Raw genomic sequence first — 18,083 nt, forward strand, 5'->3', positions numbered from 1 at the left:
TCAAAGATAAAAACAACAACAACAACAAGCCTTTATCCCACTAGGTGGGGTCGGCTACATGGATTGCAAGACGCCATTGTGCTCTATCATTTATTAAGCTTTTAGAAATATTATTAATTAAGAGATCACGTTCAACAACTTCCAAGAGTGTTCTCTTAGGCCTTCCTCTATCTCTCTTAATCGGACTCAAAGTTATATGTTTCACTCTTCTCACTGGTGCCTCCCTTGGTCTTCTTTGTACATGCCCAAACCATCTCAACCGATTTTCTACCATTTTTTCTTCAATAGATGCCACCCTCACTTTTTCGCGTATGTGCTCATTTCGAATTTTATCTTTACGTGTATGTCCGCACATCCATCGTAACATTCTCATCTCTGCTACTCCAACTTTATGCTCTTGCTGTCCCGTTAGAGCCCAACATTCACTACTATATAACATTGCCGGTCTGATAGCAGTACGATAAAACTTTCCTTTAAGTTTATTAGGCACCTTACGGTCACAAATAACTCCTTTAGCTTTTCTCCAATTAACCAACTTGAATTCTATGTGAAATATCTCCACTGATTTCGCCATCATTTTGAATAATGGCTCCCAAATATCTAAACTTTTCCACTTGAGGTATAATTTGATCTCCCAATTTCACTTCCAAATTATTTTCGAATAGTCCTTTACCAAATTTACAATATAAATATTCCGTCTTACTTCTACTCAGACGAAAACCTTTCGACTCCAATGTCCTCCTCCATAACTCAAGTTTGCAATTAACCTCTTCTCTTGTCTCTGCTATAAGAACTATATCATCCGCGAAGAGCATACATTTCGGGATTTCCTCTTGAATATGTTCCGTCAAAACATTTAAAATCAAGTTAAACAAATAAGGACTCAGAGATGATCCCTGATGTAGTCCAATCTTTATAGGAAAATCCTTTGTTTGACCACTAGGCGTTCTTATACTAGTTTTTACCCCCTCATACATATCTTGTATGGCTTTAATATAAGCAATCCGTACTCCCTTTTTTTCCAACGCTTTCCAAAGCACTTCTCTTGGTATACGGTCATAAGCTTTTTCCAAATCAATAAAAACCATGTGTAGATCTTTATCTTTACAACGATACTTTTCCATTAATCCTCTTAGTAGATAAATCGCCTCTGTAGTTGATCTACCTGGCATAAAACCAAATTGATTCTCAGAAATACTTGTCTCCAATCTCAACCTGTGCTCAATTACTTTCTCCCACAATTTCATTGTGTGACTCATGAGTTTAATCCCTCTATAGTTAGTACAATTCTGAATATCTCCTTTATTTTTATAAATAGGAATTAATGTACTTCTCCTTCACTCATCAGGCATTTTCTTGGACCGTAAAATCACATTAAATAACTTAGTTAACCATCTCACCCCTTCTTCACCTAAACATTTCCACGCTTCGATAGATATACAATCAGGTCCGTTGGCTCTACCATTTGCCATTTTCTTAAGAGCTTCCTTTACCTCCTTATCACGTATTTTTCGATAGAATGACAAATTTTGTTCTCCTTCACCAGTTACTAAATCCTCCAAGTTACTAGATGAATCCTCTCCATCGTCGAAAAGTTTAGAAAAATAAGTCTCCCATCTATTTTTAATTTCATCATCTGTAACTAAAATTCTTCCCTCTTCATCCTTAATACACCTTACCTGTTCTAGATCTCTTGATTTTCTTTCCCTACTCTTGGCAATCTTATAAATATTTTGCTCTCCTTCCTTCGTCTCAAGGTTCTTATAAAATTCTTCAAAAGCTTTAGAACGAGCTTCACCCACAGCTCTCTTAGTTTCCTTCTTAGCCATACGGTACCTCTCCCAATTTCCTCATTGTTACACAAATGTATGGCTTTAAAACAGTTCTTCTTATACCTGATTTTGTCCTGTACACTATTATTCCACCACCAAGACTCCTTATCTCTCGGACCAGAACCTTTCGATTCTCCCAAAACTACTTTTGCAACCTCCAGTATCTTTTTAGCCATATCCTCCCATATAATGTTAGCACTTCCCTGAGAATCCCAAATTCCTTTATCCAAAAGATTTCGCTTGAAAATATCTTGCTTCTTACCTTTTAATTGCCACCACCTAATCCTTGGTGTTACTACTTGTCGACGTTTTTGGATTTTACTCATAATACACACATCAAGGACTAGGACCCTATGTTGTGTCGTTACAGCATCTCCGGGTATCACCTTACACGTCAAAGATAAAGATTATTTAAATTGTTTTTTAGTCTAATAATAAAAATAAATTATTATATACTCCCTCCCTTTAATATTGTAAAATATTTTTAAATCAAATCGCACTCTGAAAGAGTTAGTTATTAGTTAGTCATCTTTAAAATTATATACTCTTTCCATATTTATTCTTATTTAATAGGATGTTTTAACTAGAGAAACTTATTAATTACACCCCTTAATAAGAGTATTTTTTGAAAAAAAATTCATTAATTATATTTTAAAAGACCCAACATGATTTATATTTTTTAACATTTTATCTCAAAAAAATATTTTATATTTTTGAATTGAGGGAATGGAAGGAGCAGATACATGCATGCAATATATATATATATATATAGATATATTATGAATCAAGCATCAAGCTTCTCATGCCTTTTTTTTTAAGCCAACTCATATGTATGGCCTGTGGTATTCAATCAAGCTAAGGGAAGCTTAAATAATAAGGAAAATATATTAATTCCAAATTTTTTATGACACAATTTGTTGTCACACCGCGATACTAAGGGTATGACTAGCATGAAATATGAGGTGAACTCATATTCCATAAATCCTAATTAGCTAGAGGTTATGCTAAAGTATTGATATCTAAGTTATATATAATAATAATTCAATTCGTAAAGTTTAAATATTTTGTAAAATTTTTGACAAAGTCTCCCCTATAATTTGGATCTCCCGAAATTTCAACAATAATAAAACCTGTCAGCTAATCCAACAAATTCATACTAGCAAGTTAAGACTAGGATCTAACTACGGTATACGTGGGAGTGCCAATTTAACATTTCATAATACAAAATATATTTACATCAAAAGTAACTAACACATGCTTCCAAGGTTTCAGAAAAACAATTATGTCCCTCCGATTAGCAGAAGGTGCAGGGTTAATTTCAATATCTAATATCAAAGAAAATTTTTCAAGTGAGTAGCGTCCCAAACAAAGTTATAATTAAAAAAAAAATTCAACAGGTTAATGAAATACTGAGACAAATACTTGAACTAACAACACAGAACAAGTTTCCTCAATAATATAATCGTGAAATTAAACAATGATAATAGAACAATAAATGTATTCAAAATTTGTACTGCTGATAGAATATAAAAAGTTCAAGTAATGGTAAAATTAGGTAGAATGATTTTAGAGAATTAATATAAAAATGATTATTTTTTAATTTAATTTTAGGAGGGTTTTATTAGAACAAATAACAAGCGTAAACACATAGTTCATGAGGATAAATAACCAGCAAGTGCAGCTTAAAGCAACAAAATAATCAAGCACGGTTAGAAGCCACGAAACAAGTGCAGGCATTAAGCCCACGAAACAAGCATGGGTCCGATGCTCACGAACATCCATCCCTCCATTTCACGTGCGTTGGCATGCATACGGGGCTATCACCTCCTACAAGCATCCTGCTAGTTAGGTGTATTATGATGTGCCAAGGGCTAATGAAACTGCCGTTAGCATTCAACATTCTGAATTCAATCCCTCTATTTAAATCAAGCATGCATGGAGTTGAAAAAAAATTTCAAAATTTTCACTTTCAAAATATACAATTCAGTTGCCATCTTTCATTCACATACTCATTTTCATATACTTCATGCATGAGTTGTTGTATTAAAAATTTGCATAACAAACATAAAGTAAAGCAATTAAGTTGTTTTTGAAAAGCAACACCATTTGTCATGTATTAACTTTAGTCATTACTAATTAATAACATCAATTATCAGTAAAATCAAGATGTCTTTATTAATAACATAATTACTATATAAAACACATTATTAAACAAAAATAGAATGGACAAGAATGTTCATATAACTTATAAAGAGCTAATATTATTAAAACTTAAATTAAAGGATTTTTATAAACACTTTATGAGAAATTTACTTGAGATGCTACCTACTCACCTAAGAAATTCTCCAAGAATTCTTAAATTTGTTCACTTCAATTTCTCACTTTAATTCCAATAGTGCCATTAATTGCCTAACAAGTAAATCAAAAATCCTAAAATTATTTTTATTCTTTTCTTAAATTAAGTAAATATTTAACAACCTAACCTTCAACACTAATAAAATTCTTTTTATCCCAATAAATTCTCTCTACATTCTTTAATTTCACTTGCTAAGTAATTTTCTCAAATAATTAGTGGCATATAAATTGATCCCAAATAACATCACAATTAAATATACTCAACCAACAATTTCATTATCAATTTAGTAACTCATCAATAACCCAATTAGAGCAATAGAAGACCCTCTATTCCTTTTATACCTTTTCAGCTCTTAATGAAGCACCATAATCATTATTCAACATTATCTACCTTAAATACACCCCAAGATTCCAATCTAATTACTTGAGCCACCATTTACACATATTCCTTTAAAACTAATAATATGAAAATTTAACAACTTGCATTTTTGCCAATTTTCTTTTAACCAATTTTTTTTCTTCCAAACACCTTGAGTGTATCAAGGCTAAATTTACAATAAGCACCTAATAAGACTCTAATACTTTCCTCAATCCAGCTCCAATTCCTTTCTTAAACATTTTAACAAACACTCCATGAACATTCCAAGTTAAATTTAGAACTAGCACCTTGAATAAAATAGATAATCTCACTTTCAAGCTCAAATGCAATTTCTTAAAATTTTCTCAACATCAACTTAAACTCTTCTTCTAGAGTATAATTTCCTTCTTCTCCGTTGATGAATTCCAAATTAAATTATATCAAGGGGTCAACAAATTACTCTTATCATAATCATTTATACAAACATCTTGAAAGCATTCACAAATAATTCCCATAATAACATTGTATCAATCTATACAATAGTGTTCCATTTAGCCTTGAAACCAACAATCCAACACCATCAAGAAAATTCATTATAACAGCACCACACACCGCAACTCATTCATTTAAAATTTTCCTCATGTCTAAATAAATAAATATAAGGTATTTGTTTCAAGCAAATTTCCATCTTCAAGCCTAGAATAAATAAAACTCCCAATACATACTTCCAGTCAGCACCTAATAATAAGAAAAGAATTAATTTTATATTTTATGAATCTCATCAACATTCCCTAAATTCTTGGCCAAATAGCAGAAAGAACGAAGCAAAAGTTCAGATCTCATACCCTTTCAAGGGTGAGCACGCCAAAAACTAGAGGAAGAAGAGATACAATATGAAACTTATCTAAACCATGAGTCTCCATCACTACCTTGCACCCACAGCCAGCAAAATCACAGTATAAGAAGGAAGCAAGATAGAGCTGACTCTGAAAAATGATGAGAACCAAAACACCATACAGCTCAACACTCCCAACGGCTGACCCAAAAATCAAGGAGTTCGAAGATTTCAACTCAGCAACCAACAACAATGAAAGAAAAGAAGAACAAGAAATCAACACACCTACCGAACTCCCACGACAGCAACCGAGGAAGAGAAAAGAAATCATTCAGCGTCCACCACTCCTAACGGCGGCAGCTTCAGCGAGCAGAGGAGAAGGTTGACGGCGAGGGGAGAAACCGACGGTGAAGGGAGGACTTCAATGGTAAGAAGAGGAACCGACATGAGGAGAGAAGGAGAGCACGATTTCGGTTGGGGAAGAAAGAAAGAGAAGAGGAATTCTCTATTTTCACACGGAGGAAAGAAGAAAAATCTGGATATAAAAATAATTGAAAAAAATTATAAAAAAGGGCACAAAAAATTACAAAAGAGGAAACAATAAATTTTCCTCTGATTTAAAATAAAATAAAACCAAACTTTTACTTAATAAAATTTAAATTATAGACTTTCAAGAATATTACTAGTATAAGATTCAACAAACTATTACTCTCTACTTGCTAAAAATTTTTAACAATTAAATAAAATATCAATTGGGAGAGAAATTTATTTAATTTAAAATTTAGAGTCATTACATTTGTTGTCCCAAGTTGGCATCCCAAAATTAGGGATAAATATTTGAGATGAAATTTGGAATGATTTTGAAATGCATTTGTGACTTTAATTATATTCTGTCGCAAATTTCCGCTCCAAAGTTCCTGTTTTCTTGTGGTGCAAGTTTCATAAGCATAGATTGTGGAGCAAGCAAAGATTACGTAGATGAAGTAACTGGGTTGTGGTACCAGACAGATGAAGAGTTCATTGAAAGTGGAATCAACTATAAACTACCTCCGCAAGTTAACTTCTACAATAATCCAACCGTAGTACGACAACTAATGACACTGAGAAGTTTTCTAGATGGAGAAAGAAACTGTTACACTCTGAAACCAAAACAAGAGGATCCAAAGAAGAAGCAGAAATATTTGATGAGAGCCATATTTGCATATAGGAATTATGACTATATAAACCAACTTCCAGTGTTTGATCTTTACCTGGGGGTCAATTATTGGGACACAGTTCAATTGCCTAATTCGTCTTATTTCAAATACTATGAAATAATTATGCAGCAAGATGCTGCCACCGTAAACAAGGTACAAGTGTGTCTGGTGAACATTGGACAAGGTACACCTTTCATTAACGCTTTCTAATTAAGGCCATTGAACTATGATCTCCATTCTGCTCCTCTTCCCTTATATCTACAGGTAAGGTATGATATGGGCTCTGGTCTTCCACTCTCTTCTACCAGGTAGGCACTCTACCTTTTTATGTGAGATATTTTTATATAGATTCAATACATCATGTCATTTGATAAAATTAGACCAATTCAATTAAATAAAATCTTATGTGTCATTATTTTTAATGATTTTACTTTTATAATAAAATGTCTATCTATTTATTTCTTGCATTTCTCTCTACTCTGTTATTAATTATCTTTAATGTCATAATCAATTTATATTTAATGTCATATGAATGTCATATTTTTATTAGATAAACCATGGATGATGTGATGCATCGGGTTCATCCTAAAACTTCTCCTTTCTATTCTTCAACACCAACTTAAAAATTTAATTTGTCCTTTTATATATAATAAATAGAAGGGTTAAGGGTTATTTTTGCTTCTCAACTTTATTTGAAGGGTCATTGAACACCCTAAACTTAACTATAGATCAATTTTCTCTCTCAATATTAAAGATTCCCTCCCTTATCTTTCTGACCTTAACTTCCTGTTACTTCATTATTAGTGGGCCCCATATTGTACTTTTTTAATATTTTTTATTATAAAATATTTGAGTTCAGAGTACCCACTAACCCTTCGAGTAAAGTTGAAATATAATTCATTTTTTAATAAATCTTTATTTAAACATGAGATTGATAATTTGCTTAATAGTTGTTGGGAATATAATGCAGGTTCAAGGATGACATGTACGACCGATTGTGGGTGTTTGATGATGGTGGCCATTATGGTCACTTAAAAACAAGTGTATCAAAGTTAGAAGATTCTGTTTATGAATTGCCATTGGAGATATTAGACACTGCATCAAGGCCCCTATATAATAATTCCAATGATTTAACTGCTAATTGGAGTTATGATGCATTGAAACAATATTATTTGTTTCTTCATTTTACTAAAATTCAAAAGCTTCCTTCTGGCCACAAGAGGATTATCAATTTCACTTTTGATGATGATGAAAATTCCCAATCTCAACAAATCACTCTTGAATACTCGAAGCCTCTCACCTTGCGTTCCAACAATATACCTAAAGGTTATGTTAGCTTTACAGTTTCAGCAGCAGCTAATTTAGATTCTCCTCCTATCCTCAATGCCTATGAAATTTACCAACTTGTCCCTCAACCTAATTCCCCTACATATACACAAGATGGTGTATATATATATATATATATATATTAATTGCTTTTTCTTTTTCATTTCGTTTGTTTCTATCTATTGCATGATCATAGTCAATGCCATCATGGAAATCAAACGTACTTATGGGGTCTCTAAAACCAGTTGGCAAGGGAGTCCATGTGTTCCATCTAACTTTGCATGGGATGGTCTGATTTGCAGCAATGACAACAATATAAGGATCATTTCATTGTAAGTAGTTTAGTATTTCTGCTCTTATTTATAATCAGGTATATTTGAATCATTCAATAAGGATAAAATATATCTATTAAATGTGTAACAGTCCCACATCGTGTGATTAGATAATTAATTATAACTATATAAGTGTGTGGTGAGTCCTTCTAAATATAGGTGAAAACAACTAGGTATGAACAGTATGACAAGATGATTTTGTATTCCTAAAATATCCAAAAGCTTGACTTGATTGGGCAATATATCTCAAATTGTAGTATATAAATATAAATTATCTTTTGTGTGTGTGTGTGTCTATCCTTTAGAAAATTATTTTACAACGGTGACCTAATTGTGAAACACAAATTGAATGTAGGAACTTAAGCTCAAGCAAACTTACAAGATAAATAACTTCATCCTTTGCTGGTTTGGAAAAATTGGAGTCCTCGTAAGTTGTTACATAAGATAGGTTCTTATGTTGACTTCAAAACTATATTTAACATGTTAGATATTTTTAGCACTTACCTCTTGTTTACATGGATTTATCAAATAATGAGTTGATTGGACAACTACCATAATTTCTTACAACTCTTCCTAATTTAAAATATATGTAAGATCCTAATAAAGTTCATTATAGCCTTTCGTGCTCAAATTATGAAGTCATGTATCTCAAACTTTCACTTATTGTCCTTTTACCATCATGCAGTAATGTGGAAGGAAACAAGCTCACTGGCTCAATTCCTAAGGCTGTAAGAGAAAAGGCCAATTTGCAGCTAAGGTTTACTTGTCTTCAATATCAAATTCTAAATCTATTTTTATTCTAGTTTAAGACTAAATCAAATAAAACTTTGGTCCTTATTGTCATTTTCACTTAGATAATATGACGAATGGAAGAAATAAAACCAGATGGATGAAAATAAAAAGTTCTTACTTCTTATAAATTATATATCAATTATCAATACTCTAATATAATGTTTGGATTGGTGGATTTGAATTTTATAATTAAAATATCATATTTAAAATCACTGTATTTAAATATTTTGTTCGATAGTTTAAAAAAATTTCAAATTCTAAAGTTAAAATCCATGAATTTAATACTTCAAGTTGATTATGAAGAAATTTAACATAATAAAGATGAAAGTATTTCAAATAACCAGGATTAGAGAGTGTTACAAATTATGAAGGAATTAGTATAAAAATAGATTTGGATATGGATATAAAAGAATTAGGATAAAAATGAATTTAGGTGTCCAAACAAGGAATTTTGATTCAAATTTACATGCACGCATCTAACCACAACCTTAGTTTATTGGAATTATATAACAACTCCTTGCATGGCACCTATACTAAGAAAAAGGTATGTATCAACAAATGTTTTAATTGATAAGGATTTAGCTCATAACTCACAAAGTTGTGGGTTTGAATCTTGTTGCCGATGTAAGAACTTTATTGGTGGATGATTTATGGGTACCCCTATAAATACTCTTTAAACCTGAAACATATACTAGCTTGATGAGTCACTAGGACCCAACTTACCTAAACTTTCTCTTTAAAAAAAAAAAATAGCCATGGCATGTACATATATCATTATATATGATACAACACCCATGCCATATTTTTTTAATAAAGGAAAATACTCACTTTTAAAATGTTATAAATATAGATAGTAGAGATTTTAGTGTAGATTATAGATAAATATTTATATATATAGCTATTTAGTATTAGTATGCTGAAAAAAAGATATTTATTAATACTCCTTTACGTGCATAAATGATAAAATTATATAGAATAAAAAGATTGAGGAAGAGAATCAGTGTCGTGAGTGTGGAATATGCTTGATATCTTCTTTGATCTCATCCGCGCATGGGTTGTTGAGTCTTTAATAAATATTTTTTTCAACATATTAATAAAAAATAACTATATATCTAAATATCTATCAATAATCTATACTAATCTCCATGATCTATGCCTATAACATTTTAAAAGTAGTGTTTTCCCTTAATAAAAAAGGTGAGAAATCTTCCAAAAAAATATTATAATCCAAATATTTCTCCAGCTAAGCTTCCACGTGTCAATCAAACTAGATTCTCTTTCTATAGTTAACAGTCAATATTGTCATTAATTGACCTTTGGTCTTGGGGTAGCTGTGCACATTGCAATTATTTTAAAATAACCAATGTTTCTCTAAAAATCACTTTAAAGAAAAATTCCACTTTAACCTTAACTTGTATTTTTGTTCACATGCACTTTCATGACTAACCAAATTTAGCAGCAATAGTGAAAATGAAGTGTGCAAGACATGTCACTTCTCTGAATTTGCTCAACTTTCTAATATTTTGTGTTCATGCATGTTTTACTAGTGTAGCCAACAATCCAGACTTTTGTCAAATGGATTCATGCAAAAAACACAACTTTATGATTCCTCTTATTGTATCAATTGCAAGTTTGATCATAATTGTCCTTGTTTCTTTGATGATAATTTGGATACACAAAAGGACAAGACGAAAAGGTATCATTTTGAAACTTTGCACATGTTCGTTGCATATAGAGATGTGTTTCGCAATTCTTGTATGGTTTCTGGAGAACTTGGAAAACCTATCATTTGTGTTAGTTTTATGCCACATTATTGGATGAATTTAATTTATTGACCAAAAAAGCCAATTAATCTCTTGGCCAAGATCTTTTTACTCATTTTTGAAAGCCTCGAAACATTTGACGTAATGATACAGGGTCTACCAAATCCCAAAAGATGGAAATCATAAAGTATAAGAATCGAGAGTTTTCATATTCTCAAGTTCTTCATATCACCAATAGTTTCAAAACTCTTATTGGTGAAGGAGGATTCGAGAAAGTTTACCTCGGTATTTTAAAAGATGGTACTCAGGTTGCAATAAAATTACTTTCTCTATCATCAAAGCAAGGGTACAAGGAATTTCAGTCAGAGGTTAAAATTACTTTTTCCATCATCAAAGTTATAATTTTCAATCTAAGGAATTTAAATTTAGGCAAACTGGGTGGCGAACTAATATTTTTCATTTATGATGGATCTAACTTGCTGTAGGATCAACTCTTAACAGTTATTCATCATAGGAACTTGGTGTCACTTGTTAGGTATTGTGATGAAAATGACATAAAGGCATTGATTTATGAATACATAGATAATAGGGACCTTAGCCATCTATTATCAGGTTTGTTTGATATCTTATGTTCAAAACTTATAGTATCATTGATGGTGCAATTTTCTTGTGGCTTTCATGTGTTAAATAGTATTATAAGGTCCCATTCATGGATAAGAAAGGCAAGATAATATCTATTTCATCCACTCAAAGTATCATTTTTTTAGTTAAATCTGATAGATCAATCAATTTGAATAACTAAATATTTATATTCATGCATATATGTATGTTCTTTTTATCATTAAAACATCCTATTGAATCAATTTGATGTTTGTAGAAAAAAATCCAAATATTTTGAGGTGGAATGAGAGACTTCAATTCACAATTGATGCTGCAAAAGGTGACAAACTATAATATATAGGAGGAATGGCATTAAAGGCTTTAAAAACAGATTTTATTGCATTGAGGGCCTAAATCATTCTGAAATTGCTCTGCAAGCCTTAGGGACCCAATTGCAATATTTTTTTAGAGCAAAAATATTATTTTGCCCTTTGTTTGATTTGAATTTAGAACCTGTGTGAACCCTCCACTAGTGCAAAATACAAATTTAACGACACTATTTTCTCCATAGTTATAAATGTAAATGTGGTTATAACATCAAAAGTAAATATTATGATATTATCATGACAAGTCCCTAATTCAACTATCGTTGTTATCTATGTCTTCACAAATAATTAATTCTATTATTATTAGTATTATTAATATAAATAATATTATTAATAGAAATAATATTATAAATTTAAATTTACATATCTAACGATAGGTTAAGCATGACCTGTCGTTAGATATAAATATCAACGACAAGTCTAAAGAGACCTGTCATTAATTTTTTGAAACCCCAACATTTTTAGACATGTAAAATGTTATATATATAATATTAATTAATATTATAATTTTAATTATTTTATATATTCATTTATTACTATATATTCGTTGAAAACCCTCAACTTTTCATCCAAAGGGATCTGTCATTGGAAACCCTTAGATTTATTGTATTAATATATTTATTTATTAATATATTTAAAAAGTAATATTAATAGGGTGATAAATTTAATATCATATATTAAATGATATAAATATATTATATATACTATTTTTATTTATAGTAATATTAATAGTAATATATTATTAGTATCAAAAATATTAACAATAGATATATATTATAATAATTAATTATAATTATATTAATATATACACACACACATAATTTTATAACGTAAAGAAAAAAAAAGGTATATATCATGACAGGTTTCATCTCACCTGTCGTGATATATGTTGACTAATTAAAAAATAAATTAATAGTAATAAAAAATAACTAATATTAATATAAATAATAATTTTATTATTTGTAAAATAAATAATATTAAAAAATATTAATATCTATTATAATAATTAATTATAATTATATTAATACACACACAATTTTATAATATAAAGAAAAATAAAACAATGGTATATCACAACAGGTGTTATCTCACCTGTCATGATTTATATTTATGAGAAAATAAATTAATAGTAATAAATAATAACTAATATTAATATAAATAATAATTTTATTAATTATAAAATAAATAATATTAATAATATTAACTATAGATAAATATAATATTTAATGACATATATTATTATAAATTTGTATTCAATAACATAATAGTATTTAAATAATAAATAAAACATGCATGGGAACTTGTGTTTGTCAACTAAGTTATGGCAAGTAATAAATATATAGCTATGCGTGAAAGGCACAAAAGGCAAGTGTAACGACAGTGAATTAATGACTGTCATTAATTAAGGTTGCCATAACGACAGTTTTACCTATTAACTGTCGTTATAATTATGCTACTTTTTACCCGCCCACACTTGACAGCCTGCTTTCAATTTTCACAGTAAAGATCAGTCTCGTGCCTTCCCTTAGCTTCAGCTCCGCCGTTAGCTTCAGCTCTGCCCATAGCCCTTCCTTCAGCTGCTTCCTCTCCCTCCACCTTCAGCTGCTCCCACCATCCTGTTTTAGCTGTTTTCTCTCCACCCTCAGCTCCTGCTCTCTGCCTTTTAGCTTCTCCTCTCCATCATTAGCTCACCCAACTATCATTTCTCTTTCTTAAGCCTCCAGCTTTGCGCATCAGTCTAAGTAAGTTCGTTCAGCTCCTTGGTGTTTTGATTTTTTTTTAAGTTTTTCTCCATGTGCATATTGAGCTAACTCTGTTTTCTTATTTTTTGTATGAGATAAATTATTTATTTTTAATATAATGAAATTTTTAGGAATAATTTTTAACACACATTATGCATGTTCAGCTCTCTTTTGTATTAAATTAATTATTTATTTTTAATATAAATTTGATATAAATTTTTTGTGTATGATTTTTAACACTGATTATGAACATTTTCAATTACTATACGCCCTTAGATGATATGCATGCATTTTAATTAAACATTAATAGTAAGGATTTTTTTTGTACAAACAATAAGGATATTTAAAAGAAAACATGGATTTAGGTTCCCGTTTCTCCCATGGAGTATAATAATAGGAGATGCATTTGAAAATGTTGGGCTGCTGCTATTGGCAAATTTATCTATTTCTTAATTGATATAATAATAATTATTATTAATAATTTGGCTTTAGATTCTGCAAATCTAGGATGCCCTTTCCCCAGTGTTGCCACTTGCCATCTCCTATTCTTGCTTTCATCACTTCTTCCACACTCTCTGCATTTTTTTATTAATTAAACATGTGCTATTATTTGACTTTTTTTCAATCTTTTTTTGTCTACTCTGACTGTACGTGGAAATAGCCATGTCAGGCAGCTCTATTTATTAGTATATTAATATTAATTGTTAGTTCTTTTGGTAGGGGACTGGAACTTAGAAGCTAGACCTAAATCATATTCTCTCTTATCATAGAAGTTACACCTAATTTAAGAGTTTGTTTTATTTTTATCATGTAAGTGTTTATTTTTATTTCTAATTTAATATTGAATATTTTTATTTATTGTTAATTTTTTTTATTATCAAAGGTTCCTCCACAAATTGTGCATCCAACTTGATGTCAATTGTTATTATAGATTCTTATCCCCACTCTTAACATCAGTTGGGAAACCAAATCAAAAAGCATTTTATATTGAAAGTGCGATGAATAAGCTAAAGAAGAGGTGTTTTTTTTGCACCAATTGTTGGAAGGTATCAAACATCCTATTCATCTCTCTATTTATAAAATATTTGCATAATTATGTGATATTAATACAAGCTAATGTTTTGTAGCAATCATTGGATGCTTCCTATCATTTCTCCCCGTGAAAATACTATATATTGGTTCTGTTCATTACAATAGAAAGTAAGCAAAGAAATGAAGTCATTGTTTGAATTGTAAGTTTTTTGAATAATTTTTTGTGATATTATAGCATCTTTTTAATATATTCTAAGTCTGTATATTTGAAAAATAGATCTTTACATCGTTATTGGAGGATGGGGGATATAGTTGACGAGAAAAAAAAATTGAAATCAAGTGGGTGCATATACAAGTAAGTATTTTAACTTCTTTCCCAAATTAGAATAAAGATTATAATATTGATTTGATAAATTGAATTGGTTTTAATTTTTTTAACAGTGTGCTCGACAATCAAGAAGTGTAGAGTGTGGTTATTATGTGATGATTTTTATGTATGAAATCATCACTCAAGGTATTACCCACTCATTTGAGAAGGTAATAATTTGTTAAAAATAATTTATATTTTACATTTTTACCCTACACTTGAATTAACATGCATGCATATATTTTTATTGATATGCAGCATTTTAACAGTTTAGAGCTATTTTCCAAACAAGAACTGAGACATATACGGAATATGTGGTCTACTTACTTTCTAGAATTAATAAGTTAGAGTAAATAGGTAGATAGATATTTGTATTGGATATATAAAAATTTTAATGAATATGTTTGTAATTGTCTCTAGAGCTGTTGTTTATATATATATGCAGGCCTTTGTGATTAAGGGATTGAAAGAATACCAAATATCCATTCTTTTAAAAAAAAAAAAGGACACATACGGCGACAGTTGTGTACCGAACTGTAGTAAAATATATCTTTTCATGACAGTTGTGGTGATAACTGTCATTAAAAGTGTATTTTTTGTGATAGTTCTAATTATAACTGTCGCGAAAAGTACCCATAAAGGATTGATTTGCTGGCTATTTTTCACGACAGATGTTATTAAAACTGTCGCGGAAAGTTATAGTTACAACGATAGTTATTAATATAACTATCGTGGTAAGTTTAATACTTTTCTCCACAGTCCTCCTGAGACTGTCACGAAAGGTGTCAACTTATAACTACACCCGTTTCCACTACACCGCTTCTTGTGTCGCGAAAGGGGGTTTTCAACTGTCGCGAAATATGCTTTTTGCACTAGTGCTCGAAGCAACAGAATAAATCATGCATGATATAACATCTACTATATACAAGACGATATCCATGCATGCTCAACAGAAAGTCCATGCATTTTGAGTATTTTACTAGCTTAGGCTCTAACAAAAATGACTAGGCAGACCATACACAACACAACATCCACTATGCACCAGACTATGTTCACGCATGCTCAACAAAAAATCCATGCATTTTGAATATTTCATTAGCCTAGGCTCAACAAACTGACTAGTTAAGCAGACCATGCACAACACAACATCCACTATACACAAGACGATGTCTACACATGCTTAACAGAAAGTTTATGCATTTTGAGTATTTCACTAGCCTAGGCTCTAACAAAAATGAATAGGCAGACCATGCACAATACAACATCCACTATGCACCAGACTATGTTCACGCATACTCAACGAAAAATTAATGCATTTCAAATATTTCATTAGCCTAGGCTTAACAAAATGACTAGCTAGGTAGATCATGCACAACACAACATCCACCATGCATAAGACGATGTCTACACATGCTCAATAGAAAGTCCATGCATTTTGAGTATTTCACTGGCCTAAGCTCTAACCATGCACAACACAATATCCATTATGCACCAGACTATGTTCACACATGCTCAACAAAAAATTGATGCATTTTGACTATTTCATTAGCCTAGGCTCAACAAAATGACTTGTTAGGTAGACCATGCACAACACAACATCTACTATGTATAAGATGATGTTCACACATGCTCAACATAAAGTCTATGCATTTTTAGTATTTCACAAGCCAAGGCTTAATAGAAATGATAAATTAGGCAGACCAAGCATGACACAATATCCATTATGTACAAGATGATGTCCACGCATGCTCAACAAAAAGTCCATGCATTTCCAATATTAAGAAGGATAATTGCATCATATATGTAGAATTTCATGTTGGTACTGGCCTAGGTACTAAAAAAAGTACCCACATTAAATTTTAACATGATATTTCAAGTCTGATATGTACAAAAAGCTAGCCACTATATTCAAAACATCTAACAGTTGCTTCTCTATATACAAACAAAAAATATTTGTGATTCCTAATTATCCAAAAATTATTACTTGGGAATGCTTCCATATACATAATTATAGTTGCCTATATACATCAAAATGGAACAATGTGACTACTTCTCATGTTGGGTTAGGATTCTTGCATGTCTTGCCATTGTGTCCAGCCTCCCCACATCTTGAACAATGATAAATCTTCTTTTATTTTAATCTGTAATGAACAAATTAATCTAGGTAAATGTCCACATATAGAAGTTCAACTTTTATTTTACACAACTCAAAGTTAAACATAAGCAACTCAAGGTTCATTTTTGCACAATAGATATTCCAACATCTTTGACAGTATATTTTCTTCACATTAGGAGTTATATTTTATTCAATTCATATATCAAAGTCCAATATAAACAAGTCAACCTTAACTATTGTACAACAATTAATCCATTCTAAAACTTTCACAACTAACTTAATGGTTTAGCAACCTTTAACTTATATCAGTAGGTTAGGCTTAACAAAATGCACAAGTAGGCAAACAATATATAACAATACCCACTATGAACAACATAAGGTTCATATATTCTCAACTGAAAATCCATACGATTTTATTTTATCAGTAGGCTAAACTTAACAAAATGCTCAAGTTAGAAAAATAGTACACAACACAACATCTACTATGCACAACACAAGGTTCATATATTCTCACTTGAATGTCACGTGAGTTCAATTTATCATTAGGCTATGTTTAATAAAATACACAGCAGCTCAAAATTCATTTTTACACAACAAATACTTCAACATTTTTGATAGGAGATTTTCTTCATATTATATCATATTTTATTCAATTCACATGTAAAAGTCCAATATGAACAAGTCAACTATCATTATTGCACAACAACTAATCCACTCTAAAACTTTTACGACCAAAATGATTCAGCAACTTTTTGCTTAGATTAGCAGTAAAATCACAAAATAAATAAGTAAACTCGCAGGCTTAAAAATCTGTGCTTCACACGAGAGACTTATTACAACTTCAACAACTAAAAGACACACATGCACCGAATCAATGAGGGAGAAACAAAATTGAAAATCCTTACCTCTAAACAATAATGATAGAAGCTTCAAGAAATAGATGATGTCGCTCGAATAAGGAAGATGAAGAAGATCAATAATGGCTGGCGATGTGCAAGGAAAGAGAGGAAAAATCATGAATTATGCTTCATCTATCAACACCCACGACTTC

General features: G+C 30.7%; 1 protein-coding gene and 1 long non-coding RNA gene across 2 annotated transcripts in view; one reads left to right on the top strand and one right to left on the bottom strand.

Moving 5' to 3' along the window:
* Positions 1–3,409: 3,409 nt before the first annotated feature.
* Positions 3,410–5,853, bottom strand: LOC129290493 (uncharacterized). The gene is made up of 3 exons (XR_008588394.1): positions 5,666–5,853; positions 5,391–5,470; positions 3,410–3,659 (listed from the first exon to the last, which is right to left on the bottom strand). It is a non-coding gene; the product is annotated as an uncharacterized LOC129290493 (long non-coding RNA).
* A 381-nt stretch (positions 5,854–6,234) lies between these two features.
* LOC129289911 (probable LRR receptor-like protein kinase At1g51890) overlaps positions 6,235–18,083 on the top strand; it is a 28,133-nt gene continuing 16,284 nt past the window's right edge. The window contains exons 1-5 of the mRNA XM_054926662.1: positions 6,235–6,729; positions 6,841–6,884; positions 7,547–8,019; positions 8,099–8,234; positions 8,920–8,991. Of these exons, the coding sequence (XP_054782637.1) occupies positions 6,235–6,729; positions 6,841–6,884; positions 7,547–8,019; positions 8,099–8,234; positions 8,920–8,991 (1,220 nt within the window). The remainder of the gene's footprint in view (positions 6,730–6,840; positions 6,885–7,546; positions 8,020–8,098; positions 8,235–8,919; positions 8,992–18,083) is intronic.

The sequence above is a fragment of the Prosopis cineraria genome, unplaced genomic scaffold, assembly GCF_029017545.1.
Source record: "Prosopis cineraria cultivar Desert tree isolate PC_DT_omini unplaced genomic scaffold, ASM2901754v1 PC13, whole genome shotgun sequence".
NCBI classification, from domain to species: Eukaryota; Viridiplantae; Streptophyta; class Magnoliopsida; order Fabales; family Fabaceae; genus Prosopis; species Prosopis cineraria.